At 51.6% G+C, this 14,141-nt stretch overlaps 1 protein-coding gene across 7 annotated transcripts in view; it reads left to right on the forward strand.

Moving 5' to 3' along the window:
* The window catches only part of BANP (BTG3 associated nuclear protein), a 129,855-nt gene that overhangs the window by 73,806 nt on the left and 41,908 nt on the right, over nt 1-14,141 (forward strand). For 5 of the 7 annotated variants that reach the window (XM_088027528.1, XM_028092169.2, XM_028092141.2 and 2 more), the window contains 3 exons: nt 3,560-3,690; nt 5,495-5,566; nt 6,952-6,990. In XM_088027528.1, coding sequence (XP_087883654.1) covers nt 3,560-3,690; nt 5,495-5,566; nt 6,952-6,990 — 242 coding nt within the window. The remainder of the gene's footprint in view (nt 1-3,559; nt 3,691-5,494; nt 5,567-6,951; nt 6,991-14,141) is intronic. The other 2 variants (XM_028092160.2, XM_028092186.2) reach the window with 1 other exon arrangement.

Raw genomic sequence — 14,141 nt, forward strand, 5'->3', positions numbered from 1 at the left:
AGTAATTTGCCAGTAGTTCCTGAAGATGGGAGGTGGCCACACACGTGCCCCAAAGCCATGCTTCTGTGAGCTGCTGCCCTGAAGAATCTCCTAGTGAGGAATCTAGGCCTTTCTGTTAGGATGAGCCGTTCTGTCTTGGGAACTTAGGGAGGCAGCCGCTGGGGGACGCGCAGAAGCGGCCACTGCTTGAAGAAAGTAGGCTGCCTCTGCAGGTCCTGAGAGGGCGGGCATTGGCACCATGGGCTTATGGAGGTGGCTTCAGGCAGGACGGGCTTTATCATCCTCACCCTGGGGTCCAGGTGGCCGAGCACAGAGCTGGACCCACAGTTGGCCCTCCCTGCGTGTCCTGAATGCATGAGGGGGAATGGCAGAATGGAGCTTTCTCCGTGGACACAGCACGTGTCCGTCTCTGGAGCTGCTCACGAGGCCTCGTGGCCCTGGGAATTGTGTTTAGTTCCGATTCTGATTTAGTACGTCCAGACCTGCAAGTCCGTGTTTCCAAGTAGCAAGTGATGCCCTCAAGCTGGACCACACTGGGCTGTAGGAGCGGTCGCGTCTGGTCGGTGGTTGGGTTGTGGGGCCGGCCAACCCTGACCCTGCTTCCCACTCTGATTGGAGACCCAGGTGGTCTTTACCACCCACTCAGGTTTGAGTTCTGTTGTGTGGTTGGTGATTTTATGACGTTTTATGCTTACTTATTAGGAATTGTTCATTTCTCTTCCAGAGTTATTAGTGTTTCTTTCAACTGAAGGACAGTATTTCTGTTTAATGAGAGTTGAGTTTCTTTAGTTGTTTCTTTACACATATGTCAGTATTTCTTCTAAGATGCTCTGGGTTTGAGTAACTCTGGTGCAGTTGGCCTCTTGGGGATGGTGAGTAGCCTCCATGTGAGCGCCTGTTCAGTGCCCATGTGTCCTGGGCAGGCTTGGCACGTGGGGACGTGAGCCCAGGGTCCCAGGACGTGCTGTTTGGAATAGACCGTGTCTGCTGATGCACAACAGGACGCGGCGGCACATCTCGTGGGCCCGCCCGAGTCCCGGCTCCTTCCTCAGGAGCACGCCACAACTGTGCCCAGGTGGCAGGGCTGTCCTTGTCCCACAGAACCTTGCCGCCTCCGCCGAGGTCTCTGTGCCCCAGCGTGTGTCTAGGGAGGCCTGAGACTGCATTTCTGCGCTGCTACCCCCAGTCTCACCCCTGCTTCCCAGTCTCAACAAGGGCCGCTTCCTGCACAGCCCGCTCTCGGCGACAGGCTTCCTGCTGAGCGCTGGAATCGAACTTCTGAGACAAACACAAAACGTATTTTCTTCTTTTATCAAACTTTTAAAAAAATACATGGCTTTTTTTTAATGATTTATTTACTTATTTGAGTGTGAGAGCAGGGGTGAGGGGGAGAGGAGATGGAGAGAGAGAAACTTAAGCACACTCCATGCTGAGTGCAGAGCCTGGTGTGCAGCTTGGTCCCTTGACCCTGAAATCAGGACCCTGAGGTCACGACCTGAGCCAAAACCAAGAGTTGGACACTTAAGTGACTGCGCCACCCCAGGTGCCCCTAAAAAGTCCACGGCTTTGTAAATTTCTGTTGCTGTCATTGTTTCTGATTTTCTTGTGCTGCATACTTGACTAAAATCAGATAAAGCAAAGGAGGTGGTTAGCTAGGGGGCCTCTGGTTCCTGTCCTTGCCCTGTACGCGTACTCCCAGCCTCCCAAGGCAAATCTGAGGTGGTGACAGAAACAATCCAGTACAACTCCTGGGTTCCCGGCTTAATTTGGAATGGGTAGTGATTCCAGCTGGGTCTACCTTGTTTACTTTTGAATTAGCAAACAAACAAACAAAACTTGCAAATACGTGCTATTAAGGAAATTCTGAGCCCAGGCTCCTCTGTTTAAAGGTGAATTAGTGCTGTCACTGTGAGCAAAGACCGGATGTTCACAAAATCAGTTTATTAAAACATGGGTATTAGGCTCCGCTCTGGCCACAGCGTGTGAACTTTTGCATGTGCTTGGGTGAAAGATGGCTGCATGTCCTCGGTGATGCTGCGCACGCCCTGCAGTCCTCATCAGTGAGTTGAGGGCCTCACGCAGGTGTCTGTGCCCAGTCATTTGGACTTCAGAGAACCAGCCCCTCTGTGTGTGCAGCCACCCCTCCTCTGGATGCGGAGACGAGGGGGGCCCTCAGAGCGGCCCACCTTTCTGATGCGCGCTCTGGCAGCGGGCGCTGTGGTCTGGAACCTTTGCCAGTCTCAGCACTGTTGGCTCCCAAGCGTTCTTGATCATAAACCAGGAACCAGCATGGTGTTTCGCACCAGACTTTGATATCAGCACATATTACGAGACATGGATTTAAACTGGTCTTTACACTAAGTGGCTATAGGGAGCTACTGATTCATTGGTAGATTCAGTAATTTGAATCTCATACCCACATGTCCTGTCTTCTGCAGTTTCTTTAGAACCTTGGGGACTGCGATTCTTCTTGTATTTTTGAACCATTTGAGAATGGCAAGATCAGTTGATTTTTATTAGCACTGGAGCAGAAATGATTTGGGAATCTATTTGGTTATGTAATTGTTACTGACTAGCAGAGTGGACTTTAAATGTTTTGGTTGCATACCCTCTTTAAGAGATTAGAAAATTTGTATTCTTCCATGCATATTTTTAAGTTGACATTTTAAAATGTTGACAGCTAAGATTTTTCATTCAACTTTGAAATCATTGAAAAAGATGTAACTTCTGACATAATGCAAGTGTTAACATTTTCACATACCATGTTACTTTTTCAGACCTATTCAGTGGAATGTATATTTCATGTCAATTTAATGCCTACCATTAAGCTGTTAAAAAATACACAAAACGCTTTTGTTGGGTAAGCGGACGTTTTACATCTTTCTTTCTTCTCCTTCCATCCACTTCTCACTGCATCTTATCTACTGTGATGTGTGTTTACATTTTCTTACTATCATTCCGCCGTAATTGCAGAAAATTGTACACACAAAATCAGAATGTTTTTTGGAGGCCATTGTTTTACGTGTTTAAGAAAATTCTATTAAGATATCCTTAGAACTGAAATTAATACACAACACGTCAACACGGTGTCTATTTTGAATTAAACAAAGGAGGTAAAGTTTTATTGGAAATGTATCTTTAAAGAAGTGGATGGGGATTTTCTTTCTCCCTAGTGAGTTTAATTGTCCATGAACAAATATTACTTACTACTGGTGTAAAGCAGACTATTATCAGCTTTATTCCTATTTTCATTTTTGCTGATAAGTCCAGAGCCACTTTATTTAACAAATGGATGAGAATGCTTTGTATCTGAATAGTCAGTCCTTCAGGTCTTTCTGTCCACAGGTCAGAAATCTCCATTCCCTAGCACTTAGAACTAATGATGCATACAGAATGCGTGGCTCCTCCGTCCGGACTTGTCAACTAGAGTCTAGGAAGGAGCGGTTTCCTTCCCTCTCTGGGGATGTGGGGCTGGGGAGGGAGGGAACCCAGAGGCAGGCACGTGGCTAGTCTGGTCTGTCTCCAGCTGGTTGCTAAGGCCTTCTGTGCTTCCCCGCAGAGACCGTGATGAGCACACCACCCCCCGCCAGTGAGATGCCACAGCCCCCGCCACAGGCCCTGCACTACGCCCTGGCCAACGCCCAGCAGGTCCAGATCCACCAGATCGGAGAGGACGGACAGGTCCAAGTAGTATGTACCCTTCTCGTTAGTCTGCCTCCGTGAAGGCGGGGGGACGGCCGGGGGGGGCGGCTGGGGCAGGGGCATGGCCAGTGGGGAGGGTCCCGCCCAGCATCCCCTGCATTTCCCGGTCATGCTGTGGTTGCTTGGGGTCGGTGTGCCATTTTCAAGTGGAAGTAGTCGGGTGCCAGCTTGCATTTCACAAACGCGGGCAGTTCCCACAGGGCTGTGCCCGTGTCAGCAGCCCCTCGTGGCTCCCCTGTCCGTGCTGCCCTGGGGGCCACTGTCTGTCCGGAGGGTCAGGCCGTTCCGCTGTCCCTGCTTCTGCCTGTCCTCCTTCCTCCTGGGAGGCACTGTAGGTGCCCCGCAGATAATTTCTCAGTCCAGAAGCATGGGCACCCTCCCACCGAGGGAAGAAAAAGTAGTTTCCTTCTGGGGTCACCAGAGAGCGAGCAGCCTTGGATAATGTGTAGCACCTCCTTTGGGTGATGCAGTGTGCACTAAGCTCATTTAGGCTGTTAGCTCAGCAGTCCGCCTTGCATGGCCTGGCCCGGGTGGAAATTCCTCCAGACCCTTCCTGCGCCCTCCGGCCGAGGAGAGCGGGAGGGCAGGAGTGCCGCCAGGGAGCTGCATGTGTTCAGCATGGCCCTGGGCTCCTGTGGACATTCTCGTCCTACCCAGCCGCATTCTCCTGCCAGTCTTGGGGCCCCGGTCTGACGTTGCACTTGGTGTGCTGCCTGGGAAAGGGCCAGCTTCCAGACAGTTGCTGATGAGTGCTTTTTTTTTTTTTTTTAAAGATTTTATTTATTTAATTGACAGAGAGAGAGAGAGAGAGAGAGAGAGACAGCGAGAGAGGGAACACAAGCAGGGGGAGTGGGAGAGGGAGAAGCAGGCTTCCTGCTGAGCAGGGAGCCCGATGTGGGACTCGATCCCAGGACCCTGGGACCATGACCTGAGCCAAAGGCAGACGCTTAACGACTGAGCCACCCAGGCTCCCCTGATGAGTGCTTTTTGAGGGCTTTTCTTATCTTCCAGAGGGGGGAAAGCTCTTATGAATGGTGAGTTCTCTGTGTAACTGACAGTCACAAAGGCGGTTACTCTTGTCTTAGTGGTAAGAAAGGCTTTGAAGGAATTCTGGGGCAGGTCACTGTGACACAGTCTGCGCAGAGTAAAACAAAAGTCGCAGCAAGTTTTGCCCGGTGTTGAGCCATGTTCACATTTATAGGACTGGTCTGCCTGCCTCCACAGCCCCAGGTGCATTTTAGCGGGGTTCTTGATTGGTGTTGAGCCACCTATGTAATCGTTTTGTGTTTCTCTGATTTAAAACACTTTGCCTGACTCACATTCAGTGTAGACACCCACGTGCAGCCCCTCCCACCAATCACGCACTGCTGCGTGGCCTTCCAGCACCCCCAGACCGCGAGGAGAATGCCTGCTGCTTCCTGGAGGTTTCTGGTCCCTCCAAGTTGATAGTATGGTGAAAAAAAAAGTTCTCCCAATTTTCTGGGAAATTTCTGTTTCCCACATTATAAAATTTGCCTGTTTAATAACATTTGAAGATTTAACGGACTTTTTCCTAGGCCCCATTGCCTCTTTAGGAACTGTTGCAAAGTGTTCTGTATGTGTTACAAACCAAAAGTTTGATTTCAAGAGGCTATTTAATAAGCTTACAGCATCCACATGTTCTCTTGTATTATTTAGGATTTAGTTGTCTGGAATTGTCAGCGGGTAATCAAGAACAATTTCAGAAAGCGTTTCTTGTTTCCTGTGGCTTTGATTTTCTTCTGATGCTTCTTGGTGTCTTCTCTTGCTGCGGATCCCACAGGGCCACCTCCATATTGCGCAGGTGCCGCAGGGGGAGCAGGTGCAGATCACTCAGGACAGCGAGGTGAGTCACTCTGTGTCCCTGGGCTCCCTGCACTCTGCTCGTGGTCAGACGTGGATGGCTGGGAGTCCCCACGTAACACGGGCGTCCAGCCGTGACCACCCGACTCCTGTTTCCTCAGGAGGTCACTGTGTTGTGGGGAGGGACCGTGGGAGAGGCTGCGGGACGTGCTGTTAGGGTGGGGGTGCCTTCAGCTGGCGGCCACAGGCTGTGCACGTCCAGCCCTCGTGAGCAGGCCGCGGCCAGAGGGAAGAGGTGCAGAGGTTCTGAGGGGCCGGTGAGGATATGCTGCTGAATGGGCGCCGGCCGGTCCCGTGAGGGGAGCGACTCACACGTGAGAGCAGCTCGCGGGCGCGCAGGCGGAGGAAGCTTGTGGGGCGGCAGCAGCACTGGGTGAGGAAGGAAGCCTGGCAGTGCGGTTGGAGGAGGTCGTGGGCGCGTGTTCCCCTGAGGGGTGCGGAGGCTCCCTCTTAGGGGTGCAGAGAAGGGCGAGGCCCAGCCAGTGGCCCCCGACGTCCATCAGGATCCTTCACGGCGCAGGGCACATAATTTGCCGGTAACCTCCTGAAGGAAGTTCAGTATAGATTTGCTTTCGCGAAAAAATCACTTGAATATTTCTTGGATTTCATGACTTTGCCTCGTTTTTCAGATTTCATAAGCGTGTGTCCCTCTTGTCTATGTAATCCAGCATGTTTCCATTAGGAATTGAATGCCATGAATTAGAAGAAATTGCTGATGCCACTAATGATTCCTTTGTAATACGTTACAGTATGGGATTGGTCTTCTTAACACAGTAAAACTCTACCTTGTTCATTTAAAAATTAAATATTTTGTCAAAACGAAGGTATCTGCAAAGACAGTTTTAGCAGAGGCTACTAGACTCTAAAACAGTTGTTTTTTCCTAAACAAATGAAAATGCATTTCCAGCTGGCGAGACCCCGATGGGCCTGTGATCTGGTTGATTGTGTTGTGTCCTCTCTGCTTCATGGCTGGGATGCTGCACACTGAGTGTGTAAGGTGTCCCCGTCAGGGCGCGGGGTGATGAGCACACGCGACCTCTGTGGGTGACTTTTGGTTTTTCTCATCAGTCTAAAGTTGTTTAAAAATTAAAGTTGGGGGGAAAATGACATTTTCATTTGGGATCAGGGTTGGGGGGGTGGGTACAATGTTTTCTTCGGTTTGTTTTTATAAGAAAAGATACTATCTGTAAACTCAGGTTTTATTTTGTTTTGGGTGTTTTATTGCTACAAGGGCTTGAATTTTTGTAGAACTGATAGGAATGGCTTTGCTGGTTGTTCGCAGATGGCACGGGCTGCTCCGGCCTCTGTCTCATTGTGTCTGGAAGTTGTCCTGGTCCCTGACCTCTCCTTTTTTCACCCATTCTGCAGGGCAATCTGCAGATCCACCACGTGGGCCAGGACGGGCAGGTAAGTGCTCGCGTGCTCTCACTTAATGCTTGCTTGCTCTGTGATCAGCAGTCCTCGCATTGCCCCGGGGAGGGGCAGGGAGCAGGAGGGTGGTGCGGCCTCAGCCTCGGGGACATGCCAGTGTCGCCCCTGCTGGCCACCGAGGTCCTGAAGGATGTGGACACGTGCGCGGTGGGGCTCCGGGCTACGTTTGTTTCTTTGTGGGGTGTTACGTTGCTTTTTGCCTTGTAGATGAAACTCCACTATCTCTTTAGCATTGTTGTCTGTGAATTTACATGAGTGCTGTGGATGACGTCATGTTTGTGCAGTAGCTACGTATTAGGAGAAGGTGGGGTTTTTTTTTGTGGAGGTTACTGCAAAATGCCAGTCACCAGCCTTTTTAAAAACGTCTGACAGGGCGCCTGGGTGGCTCAGTTGGTTAAGCGACTGCCTTCGGCTCAGGTCATGATCCTGGAGTCCCGGGATCGAGTCCCACATCGGGCTCCCTGCTCAGCAGAGAGTCTGCTTCTCCTTCTCACCCTCCTCCCTCTCATGCTCTCTGTCTCTCATTCTCTCTCTCAAATAAATAAATAAAATCTTTAAAAAAAAAAAAAAAAAAGTCTGACAAAAAGCTTAGCTGAAACAGTCACTGAACACACTCGGTGTGAATTGTCTTTTCAAGGCTGGGTGCTCCAGCTGCGAGGGGTTCTAGGGAGCGGTCTGCTTCCTAAGAGCCAGTGAAATTGCTGGTGACTTTGAGGATTGACGTTTCCAGGCCCTTTCGAAGAGTTTATGTCAAAGAGATGTTTACAATCTTTGAAAAAATTAAATTATGAGAGTCTGGAGACTCCTCCTTTCTTATACAACATGACCTCTTGCCACAAACATACAGCTCATTTACTGTCAAGACAATAGTACTTGTTATTCTGGAGGCCAGCCGTCTCCCCGCTTTGAAACGGCCGTGTGCGTCCCTGTCGCCATTGGTGGGGGGCCTGGTGTCTGCCGTGTGTGGGGCATGGAGACTGTGTGTCCCTGGACTCAGAAACGAGAGGACAGTGGCACTCCGTGGGTTTTATCTGGAGCCCTCCGAACGCCATGGGAGAAGTGCAGCAGACCTCAGATTTAAATCACTTGTTTAGATTGGAGTTTCTCCGTTTTCAGTTTCATCTTGAAACATACGCATGAGGTTTTAATCAGAGCCCTGAAGCACCAAAGAGCCAAAGCCACGCCGAGTTAACCAGCAGTGCTCAGTCGTGTCCTCCGGGCTCTGTCTTGGAGAGAAGGTCGTGGGTCCAGGCCCGTGGAGGTCGGTTCTCAGCAGGTCTTGGTTGCGTGTTTCTCTTGGTCGGGCACGAGCTGTCCCATCTAGGGTAGGAGAAGGCGGGCCACCATCTGTAGTTGATCTCTGGTTTTGACCACTTAGTGGTTTGGTTTGTGTTTATCCTCGTTAAAATGTCGCTGAACTTTCTAATTCATGAGAAAAGAAAGTATGTTACGTTGGATATTCTTGTTTCTGTCTCTATTCCTGACAGAATTCCACTTGGGATTTTTGAAAGGTAGAACAACCAGGTGTTTATGTTTTGTTAGTACTGTGTGTGGCTAGAGACAGCGTGCCCCAAATCAGCCACAAAAGCAGAGAGCCCAGCACCCGTGGCCGAGACGGCAGGCACAGCTTTCAACCCTGGAGGGGCTCCTGGAGTGTCAGTCAGGGAATGATGCGAACCGGAGCGTTGTGCGCACACCTGGCGGGTGCTGCGTCCCTCACGTTGGCTGCAGGCCAGGGCCTGTGCTGCGTGAGCCCTTGCGCTCGGCCCGATGCTCGGTGCAGCCGGCGCCCGTGTCTGTCGTGGCCTCCGTCCCGATTGCCGTCTCTGCTGCGGTTTCTTCATCATCCGCTTTGTTAGCCTGTGAGCTCTCGTGCTGCCTTCCTAGCTCTGCCCGACGCTTACTGTCTGTCCTGTGTGTGGGACCGAGAGCTCGACGACAGGCAGGGCGATGCTGATGGCGGCTGGAGGGATTTCCGTATCTGCCACCTTTTGCTTTCCTAAAGGAAGCCCGCTTTCTGACTTAAATAAACTGTACGTGTTTACGGAAAGCTGCCTTTTTCTGGTCAAACTGTTTAGCTAATCCTTTCTTGTTTTCCCTGTGTGGAAATTCCTTGTTGTTCTATCACTTGGCTGACTCTTGTTCCTATTAAGTTACTCTGCTTGTGACAGCTTCATTTTTTAAGGTAACCGAAAATTTGCAAAACAGAATGATGTTTTGCAAGACACAGAACACGCCGCTCGACGCGATGTCACCGGTGGGCTGCGTGAGAAGCGCAGCTGTGCTGGAGGCAGGGGTGCTGTGGTTCCTTCCCCTGCCCTCACATATCCCCCCGCCCCCGGCTCCCTCGGTTCACCCCAGCCTCGCACACCCGCAGGAGGACGGTGCTAGGCACTGTGGCCTCACTCACACGGGGCCCCACAGTCTTACAGCCGCTCTCCAGCTTCTGCGCGGTGGGTCCTGGTGTCAGTATGGTGTTTGATTTCCTGAAGACAACCCCACGAGGCTTGTTCTGGTTTTAGGGAGCAAAGATACTGAATGGGGAGGACACTAGCCTCCTGAGTTTCAGAAGCCCATGAAGAAACTCATGTGCTGCTCTTCTTTTGGGGTTTACAGACCCACTGATTAGCGTCATACTAAATCCTTCCCTGACAGGCTTAACCGTCGCTGAGAATGATGATGCAGCAGCACTCCAGACCCATGCGGAACAGCCAGTCACGCAGGGCCGGTGACCACACACAGCCCCCTGACCCTGGGACCCACCACGGCCCTTCCTGCTTCTCCTGGCTCTGGTCCTGTGTGTCGCGGGTTTTCTCATGTTCTGCTGTTCTCGCTCGTGGGGATGACTTTCTCCATCAGCGCCTGGTGTCTGTGAAAGCACCGCATCTTCATGGCGGGGCGGGAGAGGGGCAGGAACCGCGTGCTTGTTCACCGCTGCTGCGTACTTGGTTTTCGGGAGAGGGAGAGCCACTGTCTTGACGTGCTGTTGAGTTCCGTCCCACCATGGACGCGCTTCTGCACTGTGGCTCCCCCGCGTGCTTCCCCTCTTTGGGCCGTGGCCTCTGCCGGTGGCTGGTCTGTTGTGGGGGCACGTGAGCATGGGCCTGGTGCGGAAGACATGCAGCAGTGTCCATTGCTCCCCCGGTGTGGGAAGGAAGGATCAGGAGTGGGAGCCAGCGGACAGCTCGGCAGAGGGCCTGGGGTTTAGTTGGAAGCCTCCTTTCAAGGGATGGTCCTGGTGGCACATTCACACATTTCCTCTTCTCTTCCTTCTGTTTCTGGCCACATGCATCTTCTTGCAGTGACCCCCTTCCTCGTCCTTCCTGATCTGTTTTGGGGGGAAGCTAGATGGTCAGATTTGTTAGGGTTGAAGTTCAAATGCAGTCATTAATTGTGGTCCTGGGCTCGGGTGAGGGCACCCCCTGGGAGTGAGATGCATATGGGCCTGCGTGTCTGTGGCCCTGTTCCCGATGGTTCTTGCTCAGAGTCACTTTACTAGGCCCGGTCATGCCGTGCTGATTTCTTTGTCTGCAGTCTGAGCGCAGGTGCTAGGGACACAGGTGATTTCTTCCACTGCCTCGCGCTGCGTGTTCTTTCTTACCCAGTGAGTATTTCAGGATTGATTGCTTACTGTCGTGTGAATGCAGAGCTAACAAGCACATAAAGAACATGGGAACTCGGAATGTGTAGTGGTGTTATTGCCTACATGGTGACTTAAGGAATCTGTTTGGGCAGATGGGCTTTGTATAGTAAATTGGATTAGGAACAGAGAAATCTGGAGTTCTCAGGAGAAGACTGAAGCTAATCCTGCGTGGTAGTGATGCACAGAACACAAGTTGGATGCGTAGACACATTGTGTATTAAAGGTGCTAGGCCTGTGAAGTGATTGTTTGTTTAAGGGAGTTCAGCTGTCTGAGTTAGTGGTTGGTATAATAGAATTTTTTTCTTCTTTTTTTTTTTTTTTTAGAGCGAGAGCGCAGGGGGCAGGGGTCTGCGCTCGAGAGGAGAGAAAGAATCTCAAGCAGGCTCCACAGCCAGTACAGAGCCTGATATGGGGCTCGATCTCAGGACCCTGAGATCATGACCTAAGCCGAAATCAAGAGTCAGATGCTTCACTGACGGAGCCCGCCATGTGCCCCAGTATAATAGAATTTTTAATTCAGTATGGATTTCGGAAGATTCTGAAAAATGAAAACAAAAAGTTCTCAAATGTTAAGAGCCATAGGGATTGCAAATTGCAGTGAGGTGGGTTAAATGATTTTGAGATGGATTTTAAATGAGAAATGATGAGGTCATGGGAACTTTTACATGCAGTAATATGGCACTTATGCAGGCCAGGGGGCTACCTTGGGGATGGTGGGCAGACTGGGGAGCCACCGCAGGGAGCCCCCTAGCTGCAGTCGCTCTGCTTACCAACTGGGCTTCAGCTCCAAGTCATGCTTGCTTCTCCGGTTGTCCTCGCTCACTGTGGCTGGTGGACGGTGGGCCACCCTGGCCCCTGGACGGGCCCCCACTAAAGGTCTGGTTACGCTGCCTAGCAGAGGCCAGGCTGCCCTTCAGATGATGGGTTTGTGCTGTGTGGCTGGACTGCCTCAGGGTCCAGTGTGTGAAAATAGGTGTGCGTTAGGACTCTCACACCCTCTCTCGCTCAGGTGCGTGCACACACACATGGTCGGAGCAGGTTCACAAAAGGATAGTTAACCTCACTGCTGGCTAGTTTTCTAATGCTTTTTACTCTGTTCTGTTTTTCTTCTTCTTCTTTTTTAATCTCTTTTGGGTACTACTTGTGACACATTAAATCGATTTCATGGCCCACAGTTTGAAAAGTAGTAGAATAGGTGACCAGTGGTGTCTCTTTCTCTTCTTAGGAGCCTGTAGCTCTAAGATGTTATATTAGGTAGTTTTAGAGCATTTACAACTACGTGGAGTTTACACTGTGAACATTAATACATTTTTCCTTTCATATTTTGGTAAATCAAAAGATAATCAGATAAATCAGTAGCATAGAACGCTTCTTTTAGAAAATGTCACAGTCAAGCTTAAGAAGGTGATTATGAACACCTTAATACAAAACTCTTTCTCAGCATGCTTCTGAAGGCATATAACACAGATCAGGGAAATGGGGTCCTTGTGTTACTTGAGCATTAGAATGAATGTTCCCCGAGAACTCCGGAGTCAGGCTCTGTGGTAATAACCTTGTCAACCCCGTTTCTGGTATGTCTCATCGTCTTGCTGCTCACGTGGCAGGTGCCGTGGCCTAAAGGCCACTTGGTGCTCCCAGGGAGGGGAGGAACTTGGCGTTGTCTACCAGGTTTCTGGACCGCTGAGTTCACGTGTGCCTGTACGTCCCGCCGTGGGACGTGCGGTTTGCAGTGAGGAAGATGAGATGCTCCTGCAGGGGAAGCAAGGGAGGGTCCGGGAGAGGAGCAGTCCTGTCCCGGAGGGGGCCAGGTGCAGCCGGTCTTTGCTGGAAGGCTCTGCTGCGAGCAGCTGTGGGGTCAGGCCAGCCTCTGCCAGCCACGGGGGGCCTTTCTCACTGGGCTCCCTCAGCTGCTTTTGGATGTAATGTGCCTGAATCTCCCACGAGCTCTCTGTCAGAGAAAACTAGTGGTTGTAGGGCACCCCTTACCCCCAAGTCAGCCGTGTGCCGCTAGGCAACCCAGCTCAGGATGGGGAGGGGAGAGCAGAGGGGAGGCTGAGCTGGAGGTGCAGCACCCCATGGGCTCACCCCACTGGTCTCCCGGGTGTGCCGCTGTGTGCTGCCTCCTAAGAGACTGATTTTGGCAGGGGGGGGAGTAGGGCCTGCCTTTGGAGTGGAGCTCTGCTGGGTGGGGGGGGCACCAGGAGAGTTGCAGCCCGGGCCCAAGCCTCAGGGCTGCCGCTCTGTCAGCGGGTTGTGTTGGGGGAAGTGACTGCCCTTCTTTGGCCTCATTGCCAGGGTGGGAATGGCAGGAGCACCTGCTTCAGGAGAGCCGTGTCCTCACCAGGAGCAGTCGGCCCAGGGCTCAGCACCGGTGTCTGCATGGCCTGTGACGGATGCTTGTTGTCCCCACTCCTGGGAGAGTGGGCACGTTTGCCAAACCCGACCCTGACCACACAGGCATGGTTATCGGAGTGGTGGGTCGGGGCTGAAGAAGGAAGCGTGGACCCTCCATACCTAGGACGCGGTGTGTCTTCTGTGTCCCGTGCTCCCTGCCTGCAGTCCGGGAGGATCTTCCCGTGGGGTCTGGCAGAGGACAGCCTTCAGTTTTACCGTGTGTGCCTGTGCATGTGCGAGACTCACAGGCATCATTTGGAAAGCTTTATACTTAAAGCATTAATTAATTAGGATAGATTCCGTTTCTCGTTAAAATTAACACCACGAATGAACCTTTTAAAGAAGGGAGGTCATCTGAGCCTAATCAATGTAGAGTAACTTAACTTAGAAATTTAGCTTTTAAAAATGACTTAAGGTGTTTTGTTAGAGAAGTGCTGGACACACACACGTTTTGGTCGTCTCGGGGAGCTGTTAACACAGCGGGGGCTGGAGGGCCCGAGGCGTTGCGTGCATGTTCCTGGGCATCCCAGCTCGGGCACAGACGCCAGTCACTGAGGCCGCAGCGTGAAGTCCGGCTGGGGCTGAACTCCGCGCTTGCTCAGCCTTGCCCCTTCATACACGGGAGAGGCTCGTAAAGTTGTGTAGACATTTTAACCTTGACCAGACATTTTCAACAAAACACGTTTGATGAATAATACAGGATTAGAATTTGGCCCAGTTGTGTGCATTAATTAGGAATGATGCAGTTGAAAGCGCTTTGGGAGTAACTCTTAAATCCCGGTGGACTGTGCCTTGTGTTTCTGTAATGCAATGTCTGTTCTTTGACTGAAACTTCTCCTGGTACAGCCCCTACGTTCTGGCCTCTGCTGTCCCAGAGCAGCTTGCATTTCACCGTCCAGCAGCCTCCTTCCCTTCGGGGCTGTGTCAGCCTGATGGTTCTGCGCCCCGTGAGCCCCTTGAGGCTGACTGTTGCGTGGGGCAGAGGGACGATGTGCGGGCTCTGGCTTCGGGAGAGAAGATGCTGTTCTGACAGCAGCGCCCTCCCCCTGAGCAGGTGTGTGGGCGGCAGAGGGACCCAGGTTTCCTGACT

Source organism: Eumetopias jubatus, unplaced genomic scaffold (genome assembly GCF_037043125.1).
Source record: "Eumetopias jubatus isolate StellerSeaLion01/CBP00866 unplaced genomic scaffold, mEumJub1_p1.0 scaffold_10, whole genome shotgun sequence".
In the NCBI taxonomy this organism is placed as follows: domain Eukaryota; kingdom Metazoa; phylum Chordata; class Mammalia; order Carnivora; family Otariidae; genus Eumetopias; species Eumetopias jubatus.